The following is a 27,215-nucleotide window of genomic DNA, read 5'->3' on the forward strand; positions in this document are numbered from 1 at the left end:
CAACTTTTTGCAGAGTTTACCACAACCTCAAGGTGGTGGTAAAGGCATAAAGTTGCGAAAAGTAATTACCAGTCTCAAATTCCAAAATAATAATAAAAACACCAAGATCTAAAAAGGAACTTAACAAATATGAGATTTTGATTTGCTTATGCAATATATTGCTCAGACTTAAGAGGCAATTTTCTGGGGAAAATACTGTTGTTTATAATTACTCTACTCCATAGACCTCTGTGGGACTCTTCTTATACTAAGTCTTCTAGAATGGGTACCAGGACAATTTTCTTAATCTTGTCTTTGGACAGACTTGGACCTGATTTTTCTGATTTATCTTATATGCTCAAATCACCATTATTGTATTCCATTAAGTATGATTTAAGAAAGATGACATTTGTATTTGATGACTCAGCCCTCCATGGCAATGACAGTCTTTTTAATGGGATATATTTGACCCCTAAAAAGAAAGATAGATTCCCGCGAAAGTTCATAGTATCTTCTGCATAAAGGAGATAGGACCTAAGATCCTAAGATTATTGCCTCTACTCTCATAGCTTCAGGCAGAGAAAAAGGAACAGATGGAAGAAAAGGCCAAGTGAAGAGAAAGTCTCAAAGAGAGATGGGGAGTGCAGTAGATGTGGGATCAGGTAGGGGAACTGCAGCAAACAGACCTCTCCCAGTACCTCCTTTATGGGGTCTGCTGTGGAACTGGCTGAAACCAACACACCTCATTCATTTTCAACGAATACATGGGAGAAACTAGGAGAATGAGAGAACTGAGCCCTTCAAGAAAGGGAGGTGGAGGAAAGCCTCGGCCAGGCATAGGGTGTTTCAAGCCTAGTCATTTCTAGGAGTCTCACTGCAGAAATGACCTTGAGTGTTTTAAAGCAAGGGCACTCAACCAGCATGTTGCAAAACTGCACGCTGAGCTGTCAACTTTTGATCAATGTGTAAAATTTACTTTGGCTTTGTTGTGACTATAAGGAAAGCAGACAGCAAACTGCCCCCACGTTTACTACGTGAAGAAGAAAAGACATAGCAGATACTCAGCCTAAAGGGGAATGATTTGACTTTCGAAGGCTCTTGGGACCTTGAAATTAAAAATGTTCTATGCAGAACTACTTAAAAACTTGAACAAGAGGCGGCTGTGTGAGGCTTGTGATATCTGGCGATGCCGGGGATGGAAGACACTTCTTGCGTGGGAAGTGTGACTGCAGTCTTCATCAGCCTCACCCATCATGTAATCATCTGCAGACAGACACGAACTGAACAGGCTGGGCAACGCAGTGCAGAACTGGATGCAGTTCTCTAAAACAAAATGGAGCAGAGCAGTAAGAGAAAACACAACAACCTCCCTGTTTCCTGGGACATTCTAAGACTTTGCCCTGGGAGTTTACAGGTACAGTTATGGGAGAAAGCAGGTAGGATAAGCACAGAGCTTGGACAGCCAAGAGAGCAGTGCTCCATTAATGCAGAGTGATTTATACTCACTGTGGTGCACGTGGTTGTATTGTAATCATTACTCGTTTAGTGCTTTTTTTAGTCAAGGGTGCAGCAAGGTATTCCATAGCATTTTAAAGTGTCATTTGAATCTCCAAAGTACAAGAACCACTCCTTTAAACCCTTGGACTCCTTCATGTGGGGAAAGTGTGAGATGTGTTTGACAAACCCTCACCTCCAACTCTCCCCTTCCCCATGAAGCCGGATGTCCTCTGGTTGTCGCAGTTTCAACGAATGTTGATTTCTTGGGGATAATATCCTTTTATCGCATTCTGGCAGAATTTAGGGTAACAAAAAGTTAAAGAACTCCGCACACTTTTCCCAAAAAGAGTACTTGACATCTCTGAATTTGGGAGAAGTTATTTTCCTGAGAATGAAAGCCCCGCTTAAGAGCTGATTGTCAAAATGACATTTTTCACCCCTCCATATCACTTTGAACTTGTGATCACTCTTTTGTTCCTAAAGTCACACTTAGTACCCTAACTGCCTCTAATGAGTCCAGCCATCCTCATTTTTAGGGTTTTACTTAAATTTCAGTTAGTTAAAAAAACAATGTAATATTAGTTACAGGTGTACAATGTAGTGATTCAATAACTCCATACAACATCCGGTGCTCATCACAAAGGCACTCCTTAATCCCATCATCTATTTAATCTACCTCCCCTCTGGTAACCATCAGTTTGTTCTCTATAGTTAACAGTCTGTTTCTTGATTTGCTTCTCTCTCTCTTTTTTCCTTTGCACATTTGTTTTGCTTATTAAATTCCATATATGAGTGAAATCATATGGTATTTGTCTTCCTCTGACTTATTTCACTTAGCATTATACTCTGTAGCTCCATACATGTCATTGCAAATGGCAAGATTTCATTTGTTTTGATGGCTGAGTAATATTCCATTATGTATATGTAATTCCATTACACACACACACACACACATACAGGACATCTTCTTTGTCCATTCGTCAGTGAATGGACATTCAGGCTATTTCCATAATTTGGCTATTGTAGATAGTGCTGCTTTGAACATTGGGGTGCATGTATCCTGTTTGTATTCTTTGGGTAAATACCTGGTAGTGCAATTGCTGGATCATAGGGTAGTTCTATTTTTAACTTTTGGAGGAATCTCCGTATTGTTTTCCAGAGTGACTGCAATAGTTTGCACTCCCACCAACAGTGCAAGAGGGTTCTTTTTCCTTTGCATCCTCACCAACAATTGTTGTTTCTGTGTTGTTGATTTTAGCCATTCTGAGAGGTGTGAAGTGATATCTCATTGTAGTTTTGGTTAGTAGTTCCCTGATGATGAGTGATGTTGAGCATCTTTTCACGTGTCTACTGGGCATCAGTATGTCTTCTTTGGGAAAATGTCTATTCATGTCTTCTGCCCATTTTTTAATTGGATTATTTATTTTTGGGGGTGTTGCATTATATGAGTTCTTTATATAAGAACTTATATATTTTGGATACTAATCCTTCATTGGATGTGTCATTTGTAAATATCTTCTCCCATTCTGTTGGCTGCCTTTTAGTTTTGTTTCCTTTGCAGTGCAGAAGCCTTTTTTTTTTTTTTTTTTTTATATAAAGCCCAGTAGTTTATTTTTGCTTTTGTTTCCCTTGCCTCTGGAGACTTATCTGGAAGGAACTTGCTACAGCTGATGTCAAAGAGGTTACTGCCTATGTTCTCCTCTAGTATTGTTATGGTTTCAAGTCTCACATTTAGATCTTTAACCCAGTTTATTTTTGTGTTTGGTCGAAGAATGTGGTCCAGTTTCATTCTTTTGCATATTGCTGTGCAGTTTTTCCAGAACCATTTGTTGAAGAGACTTGTCTTTTGCCCATTGGATATTCTTTCCTGTTTTGTCAAAGATTAACTGACCAGCCGTTTTTTTAAAAAAATAAATCTTGGGGGCGCCTGGGTGGCTCAGTCGGTTAAGCATCCGACTTCAGCTCAGGTCATGATCTTGCGGTCCGTGAGTTCGAGCCCCGCGTCGGGCTCTGTGCTGACAGCTCAGAGCCTGGAGCCTGTTTCAGATTCTGTGTCTCCCTCTCTCTCTGACCCTCCCCCGTTCATGCTCTGTCTCTCCCTGTCTCAAAAATAAATAAACATTTTAAAAAATTTTAAAAATAAAAAATAAAAAAAAATAAATCTTGCTTTGGAAACAGAAGAACAAACACAAAAACAATTTTATGGACACTTAAACAACTACTGGATAGAACTAGGGGTCTTCACCTTGCATCTGTAGAACTGGTAATGTGTAGATATGTAGAATCTTTCTCATACTTTTACACTAACAGCCATTATTTGTCAACGGGTATTGCCAACAAATCATAGTAAGGATTAGTAGGTGACATCACAATCATCTAGGAATTTTGAATTATGTTTGAGACCCTGTTGCCAGATAATTGAAACAAGTATTTAGATGTGTGATTATTTGACTTTGTTAGTTCCTACCATTTTTTACTATCCTTGGCAGACTTCCCAGGGCTCAGTACTTCTGTACTTTAAAAGTATAGAAGGCAGTTTAAAAGTCACTCTTTTTGGGGCACCTGGGTGACTCAGTTGGTTAAGCCTTCTGACTTCGGCTTAGGTCATGATCTCATGGTTTGTGGGTTCAAGCCCCTCATTGGGCTCTGTGCTGACAGCTCAGAGCCTGGAGCCTGCTTCAGATCCTGTGTCTCCCTCTCCCTGCCTCTCTCCCTCTCACACTGTTTTTCTCTCTCTCTCTCAAAAATAAATAAACATTTTTTTAAAAAGTCACTCTTCTTCCTTACCAAGCACTCATGGATCAACTGAAGGTCTTGATCTCTCCCAATGCCTTTTCCTTACTGATCCTGCATTTTAGGGACTACAGAGCATCTAATGTGTTCACCATCACCTCTGGTCCAATGCTGTTTGGATATAAAACAAAACAAAAACAAAACCCCTAATAATTTGCTCTATTTCTAAGTCATCATTTGATGTAATGGTAATGGAATTTTTGGAAAAAAATCTGTTTCAAAGTCGGAAGACCTTTTGTCATTTTATTTGCAAAAGCCACTTTATTTTGTTACTTAACTAGTTCAGTTAGACAAGTAGATATTGGCATTGCAAAAGAACACCAAGAATGCCTGGATTTTTTTTTTCCAGTTTCCCATACCGACTCAAAATTCTGTTCTCATTTTTCTGACATTAAATATAAAGATACAAAACATTAGTTCCTGACAGGATTTCTCAGCTATACGTGATTGCTTCTTTTTGTCTTCCCACCTATATTTTAAGATAATGGTGTGCTGGGGTCCATTTGGAACCTCTGTTAGACTATAATATCACACAAATAGTCATGCCTTTTTTTTTAAATAGCATCCAGACAGCTGCTCCCCTAACTCATTTTGGAAATGAGGCTAATACCTTACAAAGCAAAAAACACTTTACCTAGAGAATCCTCTTAAGTCTTAAATAATCATTTGTAAAAAAGTGTTTGTTTCTCCAAATACCCACGAAAGCTACTGGAGAGCATCTCTAAAAAATCTCTCCATCTTTCCTTGGAGGAAATGGTTGGAGCAGCAATGCCTTGGAGGAACAATGACAGGATATCCAGCATCCCTGAAAGAGTGGTGGTGGTAACAGAGATGCTGGTGTCACCATCAGGAGAGTGGGGGAAGCAAAGAGAAAGAGTGGTAAAGCCAGCAACTTTCATTGTCTTATGGATTGGTTAGCCCTTTGGGGGACAATGGTGTTTTTTTTTCCTCTCTGTCTTTTCTTTCTTGCCCCTGTTTGGTGATGCTTTGAGTAACAGTTGCCCCCACCTGATGTAGTGTTAGAACAGGGAACACCTAGGGAATCTGCAAGTCAGGGCAAACTTGTCAGAGAGAAGATAGAGAAGCTGAAGGCCAACAGGAGTTTGAGTGGTTTCACATGTCCCCTGCTAATATCCATCATAATCAGGAACACCTCTAAGATGATAATTGCCACATATGGCCCTGAGATGCAGACACAGGTACAATGAGCTCCCTGCCTTTAGGACCTCAAAGTCCAATGAGAAAGGTGGGCATAGCAATAAATTGTCATAGTGTAGTATGATACACCACTAATATAAGTAGGAACAACATGATGTAAGAGTTCGGAGAAGAAATCTGGCATTTTGTCTTTGAGTGAAAGGTTGCTAAAGACCTATGAAACTGATCTAGTAAGTACCAGAATAGACCAGTTCTACTGGATAGTGAGTTTTGCCAATAATGGACCAGAGATCATTTAAATAAGTAAAGAGGGGTTTTTCATGTGTTTTTTGTTGTTGTTAGTTTTTTGTTCACTTGTTTGTTTGTTACTGTAGTAAGGTCTCTATTGGAGGTCCTAAACTGTCCATTTATTAAACAAGGAGATCACTATGCACCTGTTAGAAAGGCTAAAGTCCAAAACACTGACAACACCAAATGCCCCACCCAATGTGGAGTGACAGGAATTCTCATTCTTTCTGGGTGGGAATGCAAAATAAAACAGCTATTTTGGAAGACAGTTTGGCAATTTCTTACAAAGCTAAACCTAGTCTTACCATATGATCCAGCAACCTCACTCCTACGTCTTTATTAAAATGAGTTGAAATCTTACGTCCACACAAAAGCCTGCACATGGATGTTTATAGCAGCTTTATTCATAATTGCCAAAACTTGGCAGGAACTAAGATGTTCTTCAATAGGTGTATGGATAAACAAACCATGATACATCCATACAAGGGAACATTATTCAGTGTTATAAAGAAATGGGGAATGAGAAAGCATGGAGGAAACTTAAATGCATATTGGTAGATGAAAAAACTCAGCTGAAAACGTTCTGGTAAAGGAAAAGCTATGGAGACAGTTGGATGCTGGTGATGGTTGCACAGCAATATGAATGTATTTAATGACCACTGAACTGTACACTTAAAAATGGTTACAAATGTAAATTTTATGGTATGCATATTTACACACACACACACACACACACACACACACACACACACACACACACTATAGGGACAGTAAAAGACCAGTGGTTTCCAAGGGTTTAGGGGAAGGGAGGGTGGGTTGAATAGGTGGAGCACAGCATTTTTAAGGCAGTGAAACTATGGCACTGTAATGGTGGATTTGGGACATTATGCATTCTTCAAGACCCACGAACTCTACAGCACAAAGAATGAATCCTGTTGTAAACAGTGGACTTTAGTTAATCATGTGTCAATACTGGCTCATCAGTTGGAACAAATGTACCACACTCAGGCAAGATGTTAGTAATACAAGAATCTGTATATTCACGGAGGTAGGAGAGAGTGTATATATAGGAGCTCTCTGTACTTTCTGTGTAATTTTTTTGTAAACTTAAAACTTCCCTTAAAAATAGAGTCTATTAAAAATGTCCATTTGGATAAGGCCAAATAAGTACATGGCAAAAACTCAAAACATGGTTGGCCATGAGTTAATGTCAGTTTTGATTTGAGCAAAAGAATACAAATCTCTAAAAGTTAGTGGCATTAAATCTGAAAATATACATATGCACACACACATACATGCATGTACACTCATGCACACAATTTAGGGGAAAAGATGATACATAATAAGTAATTGGAAACTTACCAAGATATTTAGTTGTATGCATTAGCTATATTTTTTCTCTCACCAGTGGCTTGAGCTAAATGACAGATTGTGTTCAGAAAACAATTGTTACTTCATGAATATTCTCATTCTCTAGCCTCTCTTGTCACATTGCTATTTCAGTTATTGCCTTAGTGCATCAAAGTAGATAACATTAGATAAACCACACCCAGAGTGGCATGGATGAGAGGGAGGCACTCTGGACAGGATGTTAGCATAATGGGATTCCAATTTCAGCTCTGCCACCGAGTGAAGACAATACAAGGACAAGCTATTCACCCTTCCTCATGTAGTTTCTACATCTATCCAGTAAGAGGGTTGGGCTACATACTCTGAACTCCATTCTTGCTCTCAAGTTCTTTTGTTTTGTCTGGTTAAATATAGCCAAGACAGGGGCGCCTGGCTGGCTCAGTCGGTTAAGCGGCCGACTTCAGCTCAGGTCATGATCTCATGGTCCGTGAATTCGAGCCCCGCGTCGGGCTCTGTGCTGACAGCTCAGAGCCTGGAGCCTGCTTCTGCCTCTGTGTCTCCCTCTCTCTCTGCCCCTCCCCCATTCGTTCTCTGTCTCTCTCTGCCTTTCAAAAACGAATAAATGTTAAAAAAAAAAATAAAAAAAAATATAGCCAAGACAAATTTGGAGAATCTCAAAGAAAACCCAAATCTGCAGAGATAATTTCATTTTGAAACAAATCTAATGTTGACTTACATCATCAATCACTATTTGGACTTTCAAAAAGAAAATATTCAAGTTGCTATCCTGATTACCCTGACTGAGTCAGAGTCACCCTCTTACATGCTCTTATAGAACTATTCAACTTCCTTACATATCTCTCACCACAGTTTGTAATTACAGTATTATTTGTATGATCATCTTGTTAATGCCTGTGCATGCGCACGCGCACACACACACACACACACACACACACACACACAACACTGAATTGTGAGCTATGTGAGAGCAAGGAATGAATTGATTTTATTCACTTCCCAGTGCTTACAGCCCAGAGTAAGTGGGAAATGCATATATACTGAATCAATCAATAAATGAATCAATGAATGATTCAATATATTAGTTGAGTGCAACAGCAATATAACTTTAATTTTATGAAGTAAAAGAATTACGATATTTAAAACATGATTTAGTCTGCACAAATTAGGAAGCTTTTCCTAAATGATACCAAACATAGGTTGCAGAGTTGAGCTGAAAGTTTTTCAACAGAAACTTAGGAATTTTAATTTTTAGTAATCAGTGGTAATTTCTTTTACATAAATGATCTTCTGTTAATTAATATGAGCCACAGGCATTAGCTGCATTTATGGACTTCTTATCTAAAATAATTTCTAGGCAAATTAATGAATTAAAATAAAGTTATGAGAGCAAATTAATCGGAACTATGCTGAACATAAAACTTATAACAAAAATAACTATTTCTTTATGTGACATAATGGAAATAGATCTTTCCTTTAGATGCAAATATTTCTTTGCTTGATGATTTGATTATTTGGAAATGTAAAAAGTCCTACCTTTTATTTGAATAAGAGCTGAAGAAACCTGAAACTTTAATTATTGAGTCTACTCCTTCTAAAAATAAGTTGCATTTCTAGATGTTTGACTTAGTGCTTAGTCTTTTGGTCAAATACGTCAATAAAACATTGGATGGACTACCTTTTGCCTTCTTCTATCCTATATTCATGGAGATGACTTTAAATGCCAGCTTAATGCTTTCCTTTATGTCCAATTCATTATTCATGTTTTAGAAGCCCGTCTGAAAACATTCCTTTTAAACATGCCCATTAATTTAGAACATCAACTTAGAAAGATTATTTCTTCAGTCCAAGATAATGGTTTTTTTGGTGAATGGAGAATCATACATGCCATTTAAAACTTAAGAGCTAATATAAGATGGTGAAAATGCAATATAGTTTGTTGTTACTTATCTGAAATTGACATAGATGCCTGAGGTGTAAGGAAGATTTTTTCTTTTCAAACAAATGAATCATCCAATTCAGTTTAATCAAGTAAATAACATAATTCATGGAAATATTTGCCCTGTGTGTAGCAAATATATGCTGAGGCTTTAGGGGAAAATGTTTTAATATGACTTAACACTGAAAAACATTTTCATTAAGATCAGAAACATGTCAGAATCCACTATTAGTTGATGCCATTCTTTATTTTCTCACGTTCAATTATTTTGGATTTTTATTTTAATATTCTCAGCCTAGACATGTGTTACGGTTTTAAATTATTTCAATCCAGTGTTCAGGATGGAGATACACACTGAGTTTAGTGATTTTTGTGGCAGTCCAACATGGAACCACCTACCGGAGTTAGACATTTTAACTTCAGAACTAAATTGACCATTTATTTTCGCCAAAATAAAGGTACTTACTTTGCATATAAACAAAGTTAATCTTCCTTTTGCCTTACTGTAATTCACTTTCAAAATATTCATTGGATATTTACAGATATTTTATTTTGAGTTTGGATTGTTTTTCTGTTTATAGAAAACATTTTTGAAGCAAAACAAAGTATATTTCAAGTAAACATAAAATCTGCGGATTAAGTAATAAAAGATAGTCACTCCATTTGAAGGAAAAAATGTGCTTTTAATATCTGTAGTCCAATTTCCCTCATCATTGTGGTGTATTAAGTGGTCTCCATGTACCTGAAAGCCAGATCAATGAGTGAGGATTCAGGGCAGGAAAGGCAGAGCTACATGGGTTTAACTCTGGATCCTACAGCTACTTCGATGTTGGAGCAGCTTTGACAGCACAGGTGTGTTGACTTTGATGAGTTAATTATCATTAAGCTTTTACATCCTTCTGATGAAAAAAAAATCTATACTCACACTACTCACATTCAGGTAAGTACAGATCTTTGAAGCTGCCAATTCTCCACTTTTGAGAACATGAAGAGTTCTAGGACCCATCCAGATATCCATCATTATTTTTACTTTTATCCAGATACTGTCTTCAGGTAAATGCAAAAAAAACAAAAAAACAAAAAAACAAAAGAAGCACCACTGTTTATGTTTCTCTATATGTGAAGCAACAATTTCGACTTATTGAAATAATTAAGTACATTACCAAATCTTACATATTTCAGTTTGGTAATGAATCAGCTCCTTTCCTATTAGTTTGTGTTTACTTTTATGCTGCCCTTGTGAGTTTTGCTTCTGTTTTGAAAGTTTTCTACAACCGTTGCTGTTGACTTGATATATTAAACAGAAATAGAGAATGAGCTGTTGAAGCTGATAATTGAATATCGACATAAAATTTACAAAGCATTCTAGGCATCTTATTTTTAGGTTCAGTAAGACATATTTTGTGAGCCTTCGTGTTAATCATCAAACTGCATTGTGACTCCAGCTCTTTGGGCTCAGCCTTTCTGTACCATTGTTAAGGAGATTGGTGGACAAAATCAATAACATCTAACTACTGCGTGAATGTTGAAATTAAGGCCATTTCCTGAGTATATGTTCAGGTTTTCTGGTTTAAACTAGAAACTTGAAGGTCTCATCTTTATATACTCTAGAGTTCACTCTTCAACACCTAGAATGATGCCTCCATTACCTAGCACAGTGCCTGATGCAGTAGCATTTGGTCTAAAAGGATTGAATGAAAACTATGGCATCACTAGCCAGAAGAATCCAAGAGTGCAATACTCTGAGTTTATGTTTCCATGGCTTGATCAATTAGAAGATATGTTGATTACCCTGTGGGGCACAGTGCACTCAAAATCACATCTGCCTGCCACTGTGCTCATTTCCAAAAGGGAAAGATACTGGCTACCAAGATTTATTTTTGAATAGATAGATAAGACATGGATTCATCAGACTTCAACCCCTATAATGAAGTCTCATTTATTATAATGATTAGAGCAAAGCTTTCTTGTGGATGGTGGAAAGCCCAACTGAGAGAGGGGTGTGGACTTGTATTTAAGTAAGAAAGCATGGCTAAAAATGGGTACCTTTGCAACCCAGTTGAGTTGTTTGGTTGTAAAACAGTAAGCTAGAATCTCAATTTATCACCACTAGGTACCTATATAGGTACATAGTAACTAGAAGACTCCCTCTTCATTTTAGATTCAAGTTATTTGAGATTAGAAACATGGAGGAGGGTCTAAGAAATCCAAAAAGAGTGATAGAAACTTTCTTCTCTACCATGACCTTGACTATTTCCCTGCCTCCTTTAAAGCCTCCAATAAGGTAAGAAGAATGATTCCTAGTCAAAGCAGGTTGGGTGAACAAAGATTGAAAACCCAACAGCAAGCCAACCCATTTATAAGTGAAAACTTCGGCTGAGGGCAAGGAGGGTTTTCAGTTTACATAATTCTAAGTAATTCACTTAAGTGGAAAAACTTAAATTTGTAGGGCTCTTGGCAATTTTCAAGGGTATTTACAGTCATGATTGTATCTGAGCCTTCCCCATAACTCTGAGATAGAGTGATATATTTTCACCCTGCACACTGCACAGAGTCAATCATTTGCAGACATGGCTCAAGTAGTCAGTCTTTGTTTCGAGAAATACTTTTTCATGGAAAGGAAGCTGGCCATTCTGGACATTAACATAGCAGTGGAGAAATGTGATAGTGATGGCATGGCCTTCCTCAGGTTGTCTGTTAGTGGTAGAGCCAGGTTCAGAATCAAAGACTCATAATTCTCAAGTCATTTTTACTGATTTTGTTTTCTACTCAATTCCACTAGATATGATAGTGTGAAGTAAATAAGAAAGTTTACTAAACTTTACTAAGAAAAGTAAATCAGCATTATGGACCTTCTTTATTTGTCATCAGAAATAGTAGCAAAGAGTGTTTAAAAATGGCAAGTATTTTATCAGCAATGTTTTTTATATTTATTGTAAATACTGTACTTCAGTAGGATATTAAGAAAGGTTTCTGTTTGTTTTTTAAGTGCCAATCCCTTTTTTATCTCCTAAAATGGAATGGAATACCAGGAATAAGACGTGTTATAAAATACATTTTCTGTTATTTGTAGCTAAGAAAGCCACACATCTGAAGATATTTTCAAATGATTTCTACTTAATGACTTCCAGTGGGACGGAAGTTCCTAATAAAATTATTCTTTGGGTTCTTTCCTGCTGATTTGATCTTTTAGTTGAAAAGTATTCATTAATTCTTTCACTTGAAAATAGCACTGTCCCTGTGCAACAGTTCCCTCTCAGACGATTCCACCTTAAAGAAAGTTCTTCCCTGACCGTGTGTCTCCTAGGAGCAGGGCTGGTAAAACTGATGAACAGCTGGCCCACAAGTCATCAAAGACAATGCCCATCATTAGTGCTGCTGTCTGATTCGCCACCAACTTCTCCTTGTGAGTTCCTTTTCAAATTTGAACTTGGATTGTTTGAAAGAAAAGTTTTCAATCTGTAGTGGTGAAGGGATATACGGGATTTTTATAATTGTACTTCTTGTCTAGAACAGAGAAACTAAGGACACCTAGCATTCAACTTTTGGTTAATTGATAGATCAATTAATTGATATGTCAGTGATATATAAAATACATTTTGTTGTCTCTAGGGAGGTTTTGATATTTTAATATGTTAGTTATTTAATTTCATAGTATCATGTGTTTTCAAGGACACTGTGTGTGGTCAAGTTCAAAATTCAGTTGTAAGCAAATACTCTGATATAAGGCAGATTGTGGTGCACGCTGGTCACTTCATTCCCTAAAAGAAACTGTTTCTTCATTATTCCACACAAGTGCTGCTGATGGAAGGACCCAGGAGAACAGCATCTGTATAAAAACATGCAGTTGTAGGGGTGACTCAATAGAATTTTGGAAGTTAATTGAGATTCCAGAAAATATACACACATACACATGCACACAACACACACACACACACACACACACACACACACACACACACCCAGACACTCTTTTCTGAATTTTCAACAACTCTTCACATCATTAGCATCAGGCTCCTGTCACCTCTCTATGCCAGTGTCTTTCCTTCTATTCCAGCTTGAATCAGTTCTATAATAACGTTTAAAGTCTTACCCCTGCAGACTCCCCTCAGATAACCCAGGACTGTTCTGTCACGAGGAAGCATTTTATTTCACCTTTTTTTTGGGGGGGGGGGGGCTGACATTTTTATAGCATTATAAATTAACGTAAAGGAGGATTTTAGTGAAGGAAAAAGTGTAGCAATTATTCTTTTAGGACCACATTTCAAACCCTCCCCTAAAATTTAACCAGACACTGTTGGTAATAATGCTCATCTTTCATACAGCACATTCTATGTTCATTGACTCTTAGAATCAATAGCTAGTTAATTAATGACTTAATTAAAGCTAGAGTGAGCACCAGCCCTAAGGAAGGGCAGCATCGTCACTGTGTCATCTTGCCATGCCCTGCTTCTCAATTTGCTAAGTGAAGACTCAATTAGGCAGGCAGATAGTTCACATGGCCAAATATTTGCATGCCTATGTGATTCCAAATTTTGAAAAATTATATCATTTCAAATTTCTCTGTATATGTACAAGTTTTTCTGATGTTGATATCTTAACTCTAAAACAACCCAGAGGAGACTTACCTGGATGTCTAACATCCCCTGACAAGGTCATTGCTACTGCCAGCTGGAGCTACCTCTGAGAAGCCCAAAACTTCCATTTCTCCTCTGCTCCTACTCCTTAGTCTCCAGCAGCTATCCAGCCTCACACCATTCTTGAGGGCTTTTCTACAGTTCTGGGGGGATCTCAGCTCCTACATGCTGTATATCTTCCTTGGTGGCAGCAGAAAGGAGATTGCCTGAGCTAAAGAGGGAGAAGAATGTGTAAGGTAGCAAGCTTGTGTTGACTTTTCTATAAGCAGAGCTCCTGCCCCTGCACGAGCATTGCCGAATAATACCTTCCCGCTTCCTTCAGAAGCTGTTAATTCCAGAGAAAAGGTGATGATGCAAACATCTCGGAAGCATTACTAGAGAAACAGTCAAAATAATCTTTGACCATACTAAGAGAACAATAGTACCCAGAATGAGGGTAGAAATACTCTGTTATACTCTACACCCAGGTTAGAAAATTGCATTATTTTCCAGGTACCTCTTTTGGAGGAAGTATCAACAAAGTGGAGTGTCCAGAAGAGATTGACAAATACAATAAGAATGTTCCAAACTGGGGGTGCCTGGGAAGCTCAGTTGGTTAAGCACTCAACTCTTGATTTCAGGTCAGGTCATGATCTCATGGGATCAAGCCAGGCGTTGGGCCCTGCACTGACAGTGTGGAGCCTGCTTTGTACTCTCTCTTTCCTTCTCTCTCTGACCCTCCTTTGCTTATGCTTTCTCTCTCCCTCTCTCAAAATAAATAAATAAACTTAAAAAAAAAAGAATGTTCTAAACTAAATTATATAAGGGAAAGAAATAGAACGTCTAAGATGGAGAAGGGGGGATACAGATGGTGGGGTAAGAGAGTCCCAGTTATTTTCAAATATTTAAATGAATATCATGTGGAAGAGGAAGAGATTTGTTCTGGATTAACCTAAGAAAGACTAGTGGGTAGTCAGAAAGAACCTTCTAATAGTGGGAGTAGTCCAAAGATGTCTGACTCAGGAGGCTATGAGAATTTCAAGTCCCCAAAACATAGGGCAGAGTTGAGCCCTTGAAAATGAGGCTGTATTGCAATAATTCCAGAACAGTGTCACCTTAGAACATTTGATCCACCTCATGTCCATTGGTGATTTATAGGAAGAAATAAAAAGGGTGTATATATGCATGTTGGTAGTTGTGGGACTGTCTTTGGGTCAAATAAGTTTGAAAACAGGAAAATAAATTTTAACTTATTTAAATAACATTTCAATGGTTTTAAAATGATAATATGCTTAATATGCTATTATGTGTATTGTGTACATCAAAGAGGCTTCAACATTAGCTATACGTTTTTGACCAAAGAAATATTTATTTGTCTTAGGAATATCTTTCCATATCTCATGAAACATTGTTCCGTGGAACTCAGTTTAAAAAACATTTAAATAGAGAATGTGGTCACTGTTTATGTCTTAAGGACTTAATACCCCTGTCAGTTTTCTAAATAGGGCAAGGAGAAAATCTATAAGAAAGAAGGAGAATGTATTAACAAATTATATACATATATGGCACCTCCATGGTTCAGCAATATTTGCTTTATATTATTAAGTTTCTAGGAATTTTCCATGTTGTCAAAGAATGCTGAAGTGGATAATTTAAAAAGTGTCAGATAACATGATATCCCAAAGATACAACAAGCAGATAACACAATGGAAAACACTGTTCTCATACTAATTGACCTAAACTTTTGCATTCTTTTGGTACTATGAAAAGACTCTGACTTTGTAAGGTCACTGTCAGGAGGAAGTTATAGAATTAATAGCGTAATGGATATTATTCTCTTGCAGAACGGATGACAAATCATTCCTCTCCTCCTTGCACCTGTAGTTGTCACTGATTAAGGAGCAAAGGCCAAAGAAATCACCCCTGATAATTATGCATGATTACATGGGCCCACAGACACATGAACACATTAGCAGTTGGGATATTATGATCAAATTACATTCTGTGTGCGTTTGTTCTACCTGTTAGCATTTTCTCTAAGGAAGGTGAAATTTCTGAATTTGGCTTTTTAAAAAATTGAACATCTGATTTGGATGCTAAAGCACATTCATCTTTGAAAGAATGTGTCAGGGACATGGAGTTACACAGCGTACTTTACACAAAAGTCTGTGCTGATGTAATAAATGCCTCCCCCCCCTCCCCAGCTTCTGCTGAGCAATTTGGATCGAAAAAGTCTTCCATTAGAGTGACCATGAGAAACATTTTCTTTAGAAGTAGGTTTGGATTTTCTGAGCCTGATATATTATTCATGGCATAATGGCATAGAGGAAAATTCTAACAGATGATTAAAGGAAGATTATGTGGTGAGAGTTTCTAAGTAGTCTAATTTTGGTTGCCTTTCTGCTTTGCCAGAGGAAGTAGAGGTACCCATGTGAGTCTGCACCGTGCATGGCACTAAACATAAATGCAGTTTTCCTCTGGCAATCTCCTCCCACCTGCCCTCCAAAAACAAACAAGCAAACAAACAACCCTCAAACTAGCCTAAGACCGACGCTGTTTGCATTTTGGAAATGGAAATGTGGTTTCAATTTCTCCATCTCACTGAGTTTGCCAAAGGCCACTCTTGATTCCTACTTTGGTTGAAAGAGAAAATCTACTGATCACAGAATTCCTGGCCATCTAAATTGGAGACTTGTAGGTTGGGTTTCCCAAGAAACGCACTCTGAGGTGCTGAGATCTGTATGCAGAAGTTTTGTTCTGGAACTCCCTTGGGATCCATGCCTATGGCAGAGTAGAGGAGACAGGATTAGGCGGAGAGAGGAGCTGGGCTGGGCTGCAGTCTCAACAAAGGCCTCAGCCAAGCCCACAGAAGCTCTGGACTGGGATGAATCTTCAAAATTGTCCCACTTTGAGGCAGGTGCCTCTATATACTCCTCCCCAATGTCAGTCATTAGACTCAGGCTGTCCTCAGAGAGGGTATGTCACCTTGAGTGAGGTGGCTTTCTTTGCCTGAGGGCAGTTCTTGGACAGAAACTCAGCTCAGAGGTGGCCGCCAACAACACTCAGCCGCTGGGAGAATGAGCCACCCCAGTCTGGAAGGATGGATGTGGGCGCTCTTCATGGCAGTCACTATGCATTTTATACGTAGAGTAACTTTTTCCATCACTTGCCTTAAGGTAACCTAAAACGAGGAAAAATGAAAAATTCAAGGTAGCTAACGTTTATTCGTTGTCTAATGTGTCCTGGGCACTTTAAGCCTTAGCGAACGGTAAAAACGGAAGAGGAGCTAATATTTATGGAGTTCTGATCTTTCAGGCATTATGCTAAATTTTATATACATGTCATTCCATTGAATCTTCACGTTCCTTCTCTCTTTTTATTCTGTTTCAAGAGTGAGGAAGATAAAGCTAGAAGAGTTGAAGTGACTTGCCTCAAGTAACACAAGTATAGATGAGAGTGCAGGGTGTGAATTCAGAGTCTGCTCCAAAGTCTTCACTCTTCACCTCTATGCTGTACCACCTATCTATATTATATTGTTTTAGTTTATTCTTGCAAAAACACTATGAGGCATGCACCATTATATGCCCAACTTACAATGGAGACACTTCACGTTGGGGAGGTTCCATAACCTTCCTTGAGGTCACATTTCATTAGTAACTCAAATAAGGCTCTGTCTGATTCTAAAGATTTTGCTTTTTCCACTGCCCCTATATCGATTGTTGGCAGTCCATTAAAACTCGATAAATACTCACTTAACTTATGAGTCCTTAGAGAGTAGTTTTTATTTAGCCTCACGAATTTATAAGAGTCCATGGAATGTTTCCATTTGAATTAAAGCGTGTGTCAAGAAAGAGGCCAGCAGCTAGTTCATGAGGCCAGAGGAAGCTTTGGGGACATCTCCATTTGCTTCCATGCAAGGCTATTAGAGCAATTAAGCAATGTCTTATTTGCGGCAGTACAGGCAATTCCAGAATTAGTTCCATAATTAAGGCAAAGACCATGTCTGATCCATATCTGTATCTGTCCCAACAACTGCCACATGGTAAGTACTCTGTAAACATTTGTTGACAGTACAAGGGAATACATGAATGTGATGGAGACCAGTGGTTACCAGGATTTCACCTTCAAGGACCTTTTACCACATTTTCCCCTCAGAGAGCCTGTCTTCTCTTAATAAATGTTTATTTGATAACTAATAACTTATCTCCCCATTGTTAAAATTAAATGCATACAGAATTCCACTAGAACTGCCAATAAACAATAGATACTCAACACTAAAACTGAATTAATACCATGATCCTGCCAGCAGTAAAGAAAAGTGGCATTTCAGTTGACGTGTGCGACGACAGCTCATGGGTGACTGATTTCTGTGGTGGCTTACATTGCAACCTCTGATTATCCCCCCAAGCAGGGAATCATTGAGAGCCAAGGGATCAACCTGGAGAGTCCTTGAGATGTTTGTTCCCAGCGAAATCAGAAATGTCAAATTTGCTTTCAGGGTCCGTTCAACTGTGGCTCTTTTGTAGCCAATGGAAATCTTTCCGAAGAGCAGAAAGGCAGGACAGATGCCCACAGATAGAAACTGTACTGAATGAAGTCAATTGCTTCTGAACTTTGAGTACCTGAACATTGCCCCGAGTGAGGGGCTATCTGGTGTGGAGGAACAAACTGAGGTGAAAACCCCTGACCCCGCACAGAGGTGTTCATAATGGTGAGCTGCTACCCTTGAATGAAAACCCGTTGTGTGCCTCCTGGCAATCTAAATCTCAACATCCGGAAGGGTCTCTGTGTTTAGAATTTGCAATGCTTTATTGCTCGCTTGCTCCCTTAAAAAATTAGCAGACAAGAGAGTCCCTGCTCACTGGGAAGCTGACCCCTCACCCTCTGTTCTCCGAGCAGGGTTACGGCTTATGCTGCAACATTGGCTGGGAGCAAATGATGAGCCTGCAGACACAGGACATTTTATGAGCTCTAAACACCATTCTTCTTGTAGTTTCTATGATCTTGTTTTAATTGAAAATGAATTTTTAACGGTTTTGTTCCACGCCACAATAAGAAGCTCCTGTTGCCAGCATCAAAGGAAAGGAGTGGCGTCCTTTGCTTTGATTTGACTGCATTGCTTTTTGCTAAACAAATGCAAAAATAAACTAAACAACCTGTCCGGCATGGGAAGGAGGTGAGATAGCTTTCATGTACTCGTGAGGACTTGGAATGTATCCCTTTGAAAACTTAAAGCCATTAGTAAGGGTGATGATGAAGGCAGGTCTGTCCCCTGCCTGATATTCCTGGTATGACAGCAGCTCTTATGTCCTTATCCCATGGCCCCCAAAACATGTCTGCTTTCACGGTTGTGCTGAGTCACGTTTAAACCACCCTGTCCCGAGTGACACCCGGGTGGTTCAGTTGATTAGGCATCTGACTTCAGTTCAGGTCATGATCTCATGGTTCATGAGTTCTAGCCCCACGTCAGGTTCTGTGCTGTCAGCCCAGAGCCCAGAGTCTGCTTCGGATTCTGTATCTCCCTCTCTCTCTGTTCCTTCCCTGCTCGCACTCTGTATCTTTCTCAAAAATAAATATTAAAAAAAAATTGAGCAACCCCAGACCTTACACTTGAATCGTACCCTCATAGATATCATCACTTTGTGTGTGGGTGTGTCTACCTCCGAGTGCTATTATTTCTAATTTTACAATTAGGGAAATTTGGGATACAGAGGGTTTGCAAAATTTATGCAAGATTATAAATAAAACACATTACTATAGTCAGGACCAGAACTGAAGTTTCTCTCTTAATACCAACCCAGGTTTTGCTTTCCTGTTATTTGTTATTGTTTTGTTTTTTTCTTTGTAACAAATCTCTTTCCCCTACTAGACTGTATGTGCCGGGAGAGCAAGGACTGTGTCTGTTTCTGACCCCCACTGCGTTCTCAGCACACCGTAAGAGGTGCTTCATAAATATTTGTTGAACAGATGTCTTTATGAAGCTACAAATGGAGTTTTAAGCAGAGAATCTAGAAAAGTCAAGGAGAGAGGGCTTTCGTCCTTTCACTGCCAGAGAGGGGAAAATTCAGACCCGCTATGTGTGTAGTCATGCCTTTAATTATTTTCTGTTTTACACCTAATGGCTGCAGTAATTTAGTTCTGCAAGTATGTAGTGTAGGTCATAGGAAGGCACGGGAAGGCGTTAGTCTCCTACTTAGGAAAGCTCAAGTCCTCTAAAATCTCTAGAGTTGTTTGTGAGGGCATTTGTCTTATAGATAATTCACGACTTCTTTCTTCCTCTGTGTGCAATTCTAGGGGAAAAGGATTTTTTCAAAAATGAGCTATTTTCATCAGGCATAAATCAGATATGCAGCTTCCTGAACAGAAACAGGTTTAGCAAGGAATGATAAGCCTTGTATTTTAGGAAGTTATGATTTATGAGATAACCCATCTGTCTACCTGAGGTTATTTTTAAGCTTCTTTCAGGGTTTAAACCTACAGATGCAAAAGCCCTGCCTTTTATCACTGTATCCTTTGGTGAATAAAACACCAACCTTTTACGCAAGGGCTTCTCTTTATTTTGTCTTTCTTTTCTTTACCTTTTCAAGTGAAATTTCTAAGCTTTCAGAAACAGCCAGACTGATAGGAAATCACATTTTAAAATATGTCGGACTTGATTTTAATTAGTTGGTCCTGGGTGACTCAGTTGCTCATGGAAAGAAAGACCTGTGATCGTAATTTTAAACTTTGCTGATCAACAAAAATCCATATCTCAGGAGAGGCTGGGTCTGGGACAGGCAGTAATGAGGCTCTGACATTTTCATTTGTAATCTTTATCCCCAAGGCCATCAGAGAGTTCTGTAAAAATTAATGAAATGAATTCGGAGATCCTATTTAATTCAATAAAAGAAACATGTCATTGTTTAATTAAATACATTCAAATAAAATTCACTGAAAGATGCAAGTATTTTATTATCTACGATCATTCATTCATAACTGCAAAAAACCCCCAGTTTCGAGAAGTTAGAGAAGTAACATATATAAAATGCATTTGTGGTAAAAGTATTATGTGTATACGCACACACTTGAATATAAATTTGACATGGATTCCTAGTATATTTAAATCTAATTAAATGATAAGCAATTAGAATTAATCATGAACACTAATATGAAATTGATAGTAAATGAAGCTGATTAAGTTTAATTCTGATATACTTTATTCTTATAAAGATAATGGTCACTACTATCATTATTATTACACAGACTCTCCCAACACTGTATGTGTAAGGCAGGGAAAATCATTGTACAAATTGGTCAAGTTAATTTAAAAAACACACACACACTTTCATCAACAAAATAACGTGAATTCACAAACTCAAATCTGTGGCAGTAGCCACAGTGAGGAAAACCGAGCAGACTTTTCACGAATTATGTTACTGCATACATCTCTATTCCCAAAGTAATTTAAAAACATAAAACCTGTTCATTTACTCAGTAAATGTTTATTGAGCACTTAGTCTATGCCAGGCACTACCATAAGCATTGGGGATACATCAGTGGGAAAACAAACAGTCCTCCTCCTCAAAGCGATTGCAGTCTAGTCGGGGAGACAGATATTGATCAAATACATAAATATAATTACAATTCGGACTAGCATTTTGAAGCCGTGACATTTAAACTATCACCTGAAAGACGAGTGAGGTGGCCAAGTAAAGGGGCATAAAAGAGAAGACATTCTAATAAAAAACAGGCGAACAACAAAACAGCGTCTACAAAGTTCCCTGAGCAAACTCAGGCTGGTCCAGAAGCAAGACTGAGGACGTGGCTAGAATCCAACCAGGGGAAGAGTGACCGGAGACGCAAGTGGAGAAGCTGCTAGTGGTAGCTGTTTCATAGGCCAGTTAAGGATTTTTACCTTTGTGCTCAGAGCACAAAGAAGTGATTGAAGCATCCTAAGTAGGAGATTGACATGAATTAATAAGTCAAGGTCAGCACACTGAGGGTTGCTGAACTCAGTACTTTCAACTCCTGTCTTTTCCTTTAAATCTGTTCAGAACCGATTCTCAAAGCTGACGCTTCAGAAGACCTCTGGCCGCCATTTCTCTCCCCTCTTGTTGTTCCTTGGAGGGAGGTTATCCGGACTCCTGCAGATGTGCCTGTTTCTGCCCTAAGAAGCCTGCAATCTGTTTGAAGATGCCTTTCCTCGGGAGAGCTCCACAGTCCAGAGAAGGGCTTTGAGGCTTCCTTTGGTTCTGAAACTGCTTGCTCTTTTGCCAACTTAATTAGCATCTGTAGCGGGACAAGCATACTCAGATGTTTGCCACAACCATGTGTGCCTAGAAACAAAGCCCTTCCCAAGACATTTCCCTAAAACCCTCATCACCAGTCTTGCCCTTATAGCACCAGGACCTCTCTCCTCCTTTCTGTCTTTGATTGGGTTTGTGGACGTTGGAAACAAATCCCACGGGCTCATTTTTCCATTACGACTGTATTATGGCTAGGTGGCTGTCAGAATTTCCTGCTGCCTTCCTTCCTGGAGATTCTGGAGACTGGAGCAGGGCATTGCACAGGCCGTCCCTCAGTGGATATTCGAGACAGTACCACTGACAAAGAGCTAGACACTCATCTTAGCACTTTATATGCACGACTCTAATCCTTGCCCATCTCTGGACAGACCCTAGGCTTATGCATGTACTTTCCCTTCTCTTGAAATGCCTTCCTTCTTTATCTAATGAGTCATGACCAAGTTCAGATGTCACCTGTTTTGTGATCTATTCCTTAAATTCTTCTTTAATTTCTCCTAAGTGACATAAATTATTTCATCTAATATGCTCCCATGGAATCCTATGCCCCTGATCATTGTACCATATTATATTGTTACAGTTAGTTCGCATCCATTTTGCTTGTTAGACTTTGTGACATCTGAGACCAAGATTTCTAGTTCAACATTTAAGTTCCACAAGTGTGGTTTTTTTTTTTCCTTTCAGGTTTCAGGTATTGTGGTAGGTACAGGCAGTATACTGGTGACTATGATATGATTTTTGTTTTTTGAAAAGTGTGCAGGCACTGAAAGAAAGAGGCATGGAAATGAATTATCTCAATGCTGTGTGCAATGCATAGTCACAGAACTATGTTTAAAGGATATAAAGCATAAAGGAAAGGGTTCTTCACCCAGACTTAAGTGGGAGGGATCAAGATAATGGCTGAGCCAAATCGTAAAGGGCAAATAGAAATTAGTTAAACCAAGAAGAGGTACTGAAGAAGGAATGGTATTTCATAGAAAGGTAAGGCCTGAAAAAATACTGAGGGCATGATGAAACCACAGGGTGTGGTTAGGGAAAGATACAAGCCTCTCAGTATTGCTGGAGAACAAATTAGCACGTAGGAAGTAACAACAGACGAGGCCAAAGAGGGGTGTGTGTGGTGGATGGTGTGAGAGAAGTGTAGACAAATTCATCTACACTGCTGAAGAGCTGGGTGTATCTTTTAGGTGAGAGAAGAGTTTGTGGTTGTTTTTGTAGAGAAATAATGAAAAGAGATTGTCCCGGTTGTAGCGTAGAAAAAGCACAGAAAGGACTGTGGGGACAAGTCTATGGCAACATTTCTCTGAGAGAGATGAAGTTTTGAACTTCAGGGTGCTTCTAGGGAGCTGTAGTTAGAACCCTCTTCTCCAGAGGTGTGCAGTACATCTTTGTTGAATGAATGAATGATTTAAAAAACTACAGTTTAACCAGCTTATACCATGAAAATTGTTACACTGGGACAATATTTTATTAGCACCAGAGTAGGTCACTCTATCCAACACTAAATATAATCAAAACTTGGTAATTAGCTGTACATCTTGCATTGTCAATATCAATATTGCGCCCAAAGGGGCAAACCTTGGTTCTCGGGAGGGCAAAAGCAAAATCAACTCTTTTTGTGTATAAAACACAGATATATAATCAGTATATCAACACAGTCTATCATGGAGCAGGAGAGTGAGTAGGAAAAACTATTTGTAAAGGCTCCATAGGGCGGCCATAATGAAAATGGGTTAAGAAATGCCATTCTAAATAATTATAACTTCAGTAGCTTTAGCTGGTTTTAATACAGTATATTGAGTCTTTTTGCTTAATATAATTCTACTTAAAACTGTCTGAGTACTTGAGATCCAACCTGGCATTATTACTTGTTTTGTCTTTGGTATCATATTGTCTTTAGGAAAGTGTATCTGAACAGAAAAATAGAAGTATTCCCACAACTCAGAGAAATGGCATTTTAAATGTAAAACTCTTTTTTTTTTTCACCTGAGGCCTACACGCTATTCCAAAAGGATGTTTCATCGATCCTCAGAGCAATCTATTTTATAGGAAACAGAGCAGAGCACTCTTACATTCTCCTAACATCTCCCTATGGGGATGATAATGAGTTGCTAAATTCAGGCCCAGGAATTTTAATCTTTGAGTGGTAGAAGGCATCTGAAGAGCTGTTTCTGTGGTGGCCATGGTTCTAAGATGGGAATTAGTTGCTGTGACCTTGAACTTCAAGGAATCTAGTGAACCAGCACACAGTTAAGGTCAATACATAATGAGCACTGGCCTCAGGGTCATCCTATTCATGCCACCTCCCACCTCCCAATTTGTCCCAGGAAATGCCCCAGTTTTGATAGCTTTTTCCACAGTGTCCACCTTTTCTAAAATGCCAAGATGATTCTGCATTCACAACAGAGAGATATCTTCTGCTCTGGCAAGTCCAGAAGAAAAAGTAATGGAATTCAAACCCGAGTGGCTGCACACACATAGCAAAGGCATCTGCCTTTCTAATCAACTTGAACACACTTGTGTCTGTACTTAGGGATCCAGATTTTTCATTGTAAGGTACAATTATCTTCTGAAACTGTTGCTGTGAAGACCAAATTTCTCCACCTGCCAGTCTATTCTATGAAGGCATTTAGATCCATGTCATGCTCGTTGAGAAGCAATTGGATCCTCCCCTATCTGTGTCCAATGGGAAAATGTATATGCTGAAAAACATGGATCAGAATTTTTAAGGTCTTATCCACCAGATTAAGGTAGTCCAAGGCAGTCGACCCAGTGTTGCCTGGGATAGTGGAGTTTGCTTAGACCAGATATGCTTTCTGAGATCTGGAGAAAGGGGTGTCTATTCCATTCCATACTTCTGCTTCACAAACCGAAAGGGGCGTGGCTTCCTTTCTGCCCTGATTTTCATAATTACATGCTCCTGATTTTCCTTCTACCTCTATACCTACTTCTCTTTTGCTTTTCTTGAATCAAGTTTTCTGCTCAACCCTCACATGATCTTCAGATTCTCTCTTCTCTTCTCCTTCTGCAAAATCAGGTAATCTTATCCACTCTTGTAGCTCTAACTCTTCTATGATGGCTCTTAACAGCACTTTGTGTCCTGAATATCAGATCTTTTTCCAAGTAGACACGCTACCCCTTTAGGGCCATGGTGGTAACTGAAATGCTTTCCCTAGATATTCACATGACTAACTCCCTTGTCTCCTTTAACTTTGCACAAACATCCCCTTATCCATGAGGCCTATAACCCACCCTATTTTAAGTTGTAATCTATACCACCCCTCTCTACCTGCACATTCCTAATCCTTTTTTGTCTCCATTTTTATAGCTCTTATTCCCTCCTATCAAATGACATAACTTATTTAGGATTGTTATTTATTGTTTGTCCCTCTTTATTAGAATGTAAGCTCCTCACAGGTGAATATTTTTATCTTCTTGGTTCATTCAAGTTTTTCAAGGGCCTCCAATGGTATCTGGAATATAATAGGTGATCATTAACTGCTTAAAGGACGAGCCCTGATTGTATTACGTTAAAATGTTTTTCCGTATCTACCTTCCCACCAGCAAATCATGCATTCTTTGGATGCAGAGGTTTTTTCTGTTGTATCTATTTACAGTGTCTAGCACATTTTCCGAAAATAACAAGCTCATCATAAATGTTTGTTAGGTGTACGTAGTCATCTCTGACCTCACCACGCATACCTTTGCAGGGTTTGAAATCACACCATGCCAAACTAGAATACGCGTGCAAAAATGTTGTATTCTCAGTGGGAAAACTGCCCTATAAACTCTCACAGCAACTGAGATCTCCAAAGAGAAAGAGTCTAATATGGACCGCTCTAGTGAATGTTTCTCCTGCAGAGTCCCTTCAGAGGTTAAAAATCTACCATTGTCCATTTGGCTTTTTTTTTTTTTTCTCTATTCTGTGTCTATAATTGGGCATTTATTTTAATAAGTTAGAAAACTAAAGTTAAGCCTGGGTGTTGTAAGCTTGAAAAATAGTATCTTGCCTCCTGTGACTTCTCTTTTTCTTTCCTTTCTCAGAGCTCTTCCTGCCATGATGCAGTGGGTCCGCACACAGAAGCCAGGAGAGAGTGGCATCAATATTGTCACTGCTGATTTTGTAGAACTTGGGGATTTCATCAGCACTGTCATAAAGCTCAACTATGTCTTTGATGAGGGAGAAGCCAACACTTGATAGTACCATTTGGAGCATCCACGAGTAAGATAGAGAAGACTCATTGTACTAGGCATATTATCTATAAACACTCTGATCTTCCTATTCCACTGAGTCTCTGAGGGGATTAGGCTGGTAGTGGGTGGGAAAAGGGGGAATCCATTTCTTCAGTGATGATTATCATACTCTGCATTACTATAAATACTTCATTTCCCATTTGATGAGCAAAATCTGCTACTAGTGTTAGGGATAAAAAAAGACCAGTGAATTTTGTTTTTCAGAATTAGTCTTTGTAACGTATAACTCATGAGTGTTTACTTGATTGCGTTTCCGATTTCAGCCTAGGGCTCCTACACTGTTTCCACTAACTGAACCTTTCCGCTCCCTCTTTCGCTCGCTCTTTTTAATCAGCTGCCATATGGGACTCAAAACAATTGAATGCCCAACGTAATGTGTATTACATCGTTGTACTGAAATTTGTTTTTGTGAAGACTTGGTATAATATAATATTCTATAGTCGTCTGCAATTGGTCGATCATTGCTAACTTTTGGTCATAGAAAATATGCATCAAATCAGTTTCCCTGCATCAGTAATATTGGAGGCCATAATCAGTAATTTTTGTGTTATATGAATATAACAGTGTTTCACAGTGTTTCTATTTAAGGCAGCTATAAATATAGAGTAAAAACTTTTTTGAAAGAATGATTAGTGCCAACCCTATAGTGAAAAATGGAGGAGGGAGAAGAGACGGATGCCATTTTAATTCAGGAATCTCTTAAGTAATATTGCCCTGCAAATCCTCAGTAAGTAAAAAATTATGACAGACGTGTTAAAATCAGGAAGCTCTGAAAAGAACTCTTACAAAATCTCCCCTATTAATTCTCTTGATTAAAAAAAAAGGAAGGAAAATGAAGAAGAAAGAAATGAAACATTGTGCAAGCTTTCCTACCAAATTGGCATCTCTGAACATGTAATTCTAAATCTCAAATTTTGAGGAACGGATTTCGAGCAGCTTCAGTTCAGATTTTTACTCGAAGTTGAGGAAAGTCGAGAAAAGAGGAAGGGTTGCAGAAAGAATTAAAAGTTTTTGAAACCATGTATAGTGTAAAATCTTAAA

General features: G+C 38.7%; 1 protein-coding gene across 21 annotated transcripts in view; it reads left to right on the forward strand.

Moving 5' to 3' along the window:
- The window catches only part of PLCXD3 (phosphatidylinositol specific phospholipase C X domain containing 3), a 221,699-nt gene extending 195,080 nt beyond the window's left edge, over positions 1-26,619 (forward strand). For 19 of the 21 annotated variants that reach the window (XM_042951076.1, XM_042951084.1, XM_042951093.1 and 16 more), the window contains one exon: positions 25,965-26,619. In XM_042951076.1, the coding sequence (XP_042807010.1) occupies positions 25,965-26,118 (154 nt within the window). In that variant the 3' untranslated portion in view covers positions 26,119-26,619. The remainder of the gene's footprint in view (positions 1-25,964) is intronic. The other 2 variants (XR_006205842.1, XR_006205847.1) reach the window with 1 other exon arrangement.
- The last annotated feature ends 596 nt before the right edge of the window (positions 26,620-27,215 follow it).

Source organism: Panthera leo, chromosome A1 (genome assembly GCF_018350215.1).
Source record: "Panthera leo isolate Ple1 chromosome A1, P.leo_Ple1_pat1.1, whole genome shotgun sequence".
In the NCBI taxonomy this organism is placed as follows: Eukaryota; Metazoa; Chordata; class Mammalia; order Carnivora; family Felidae; genus Panthera; species Panthera leo.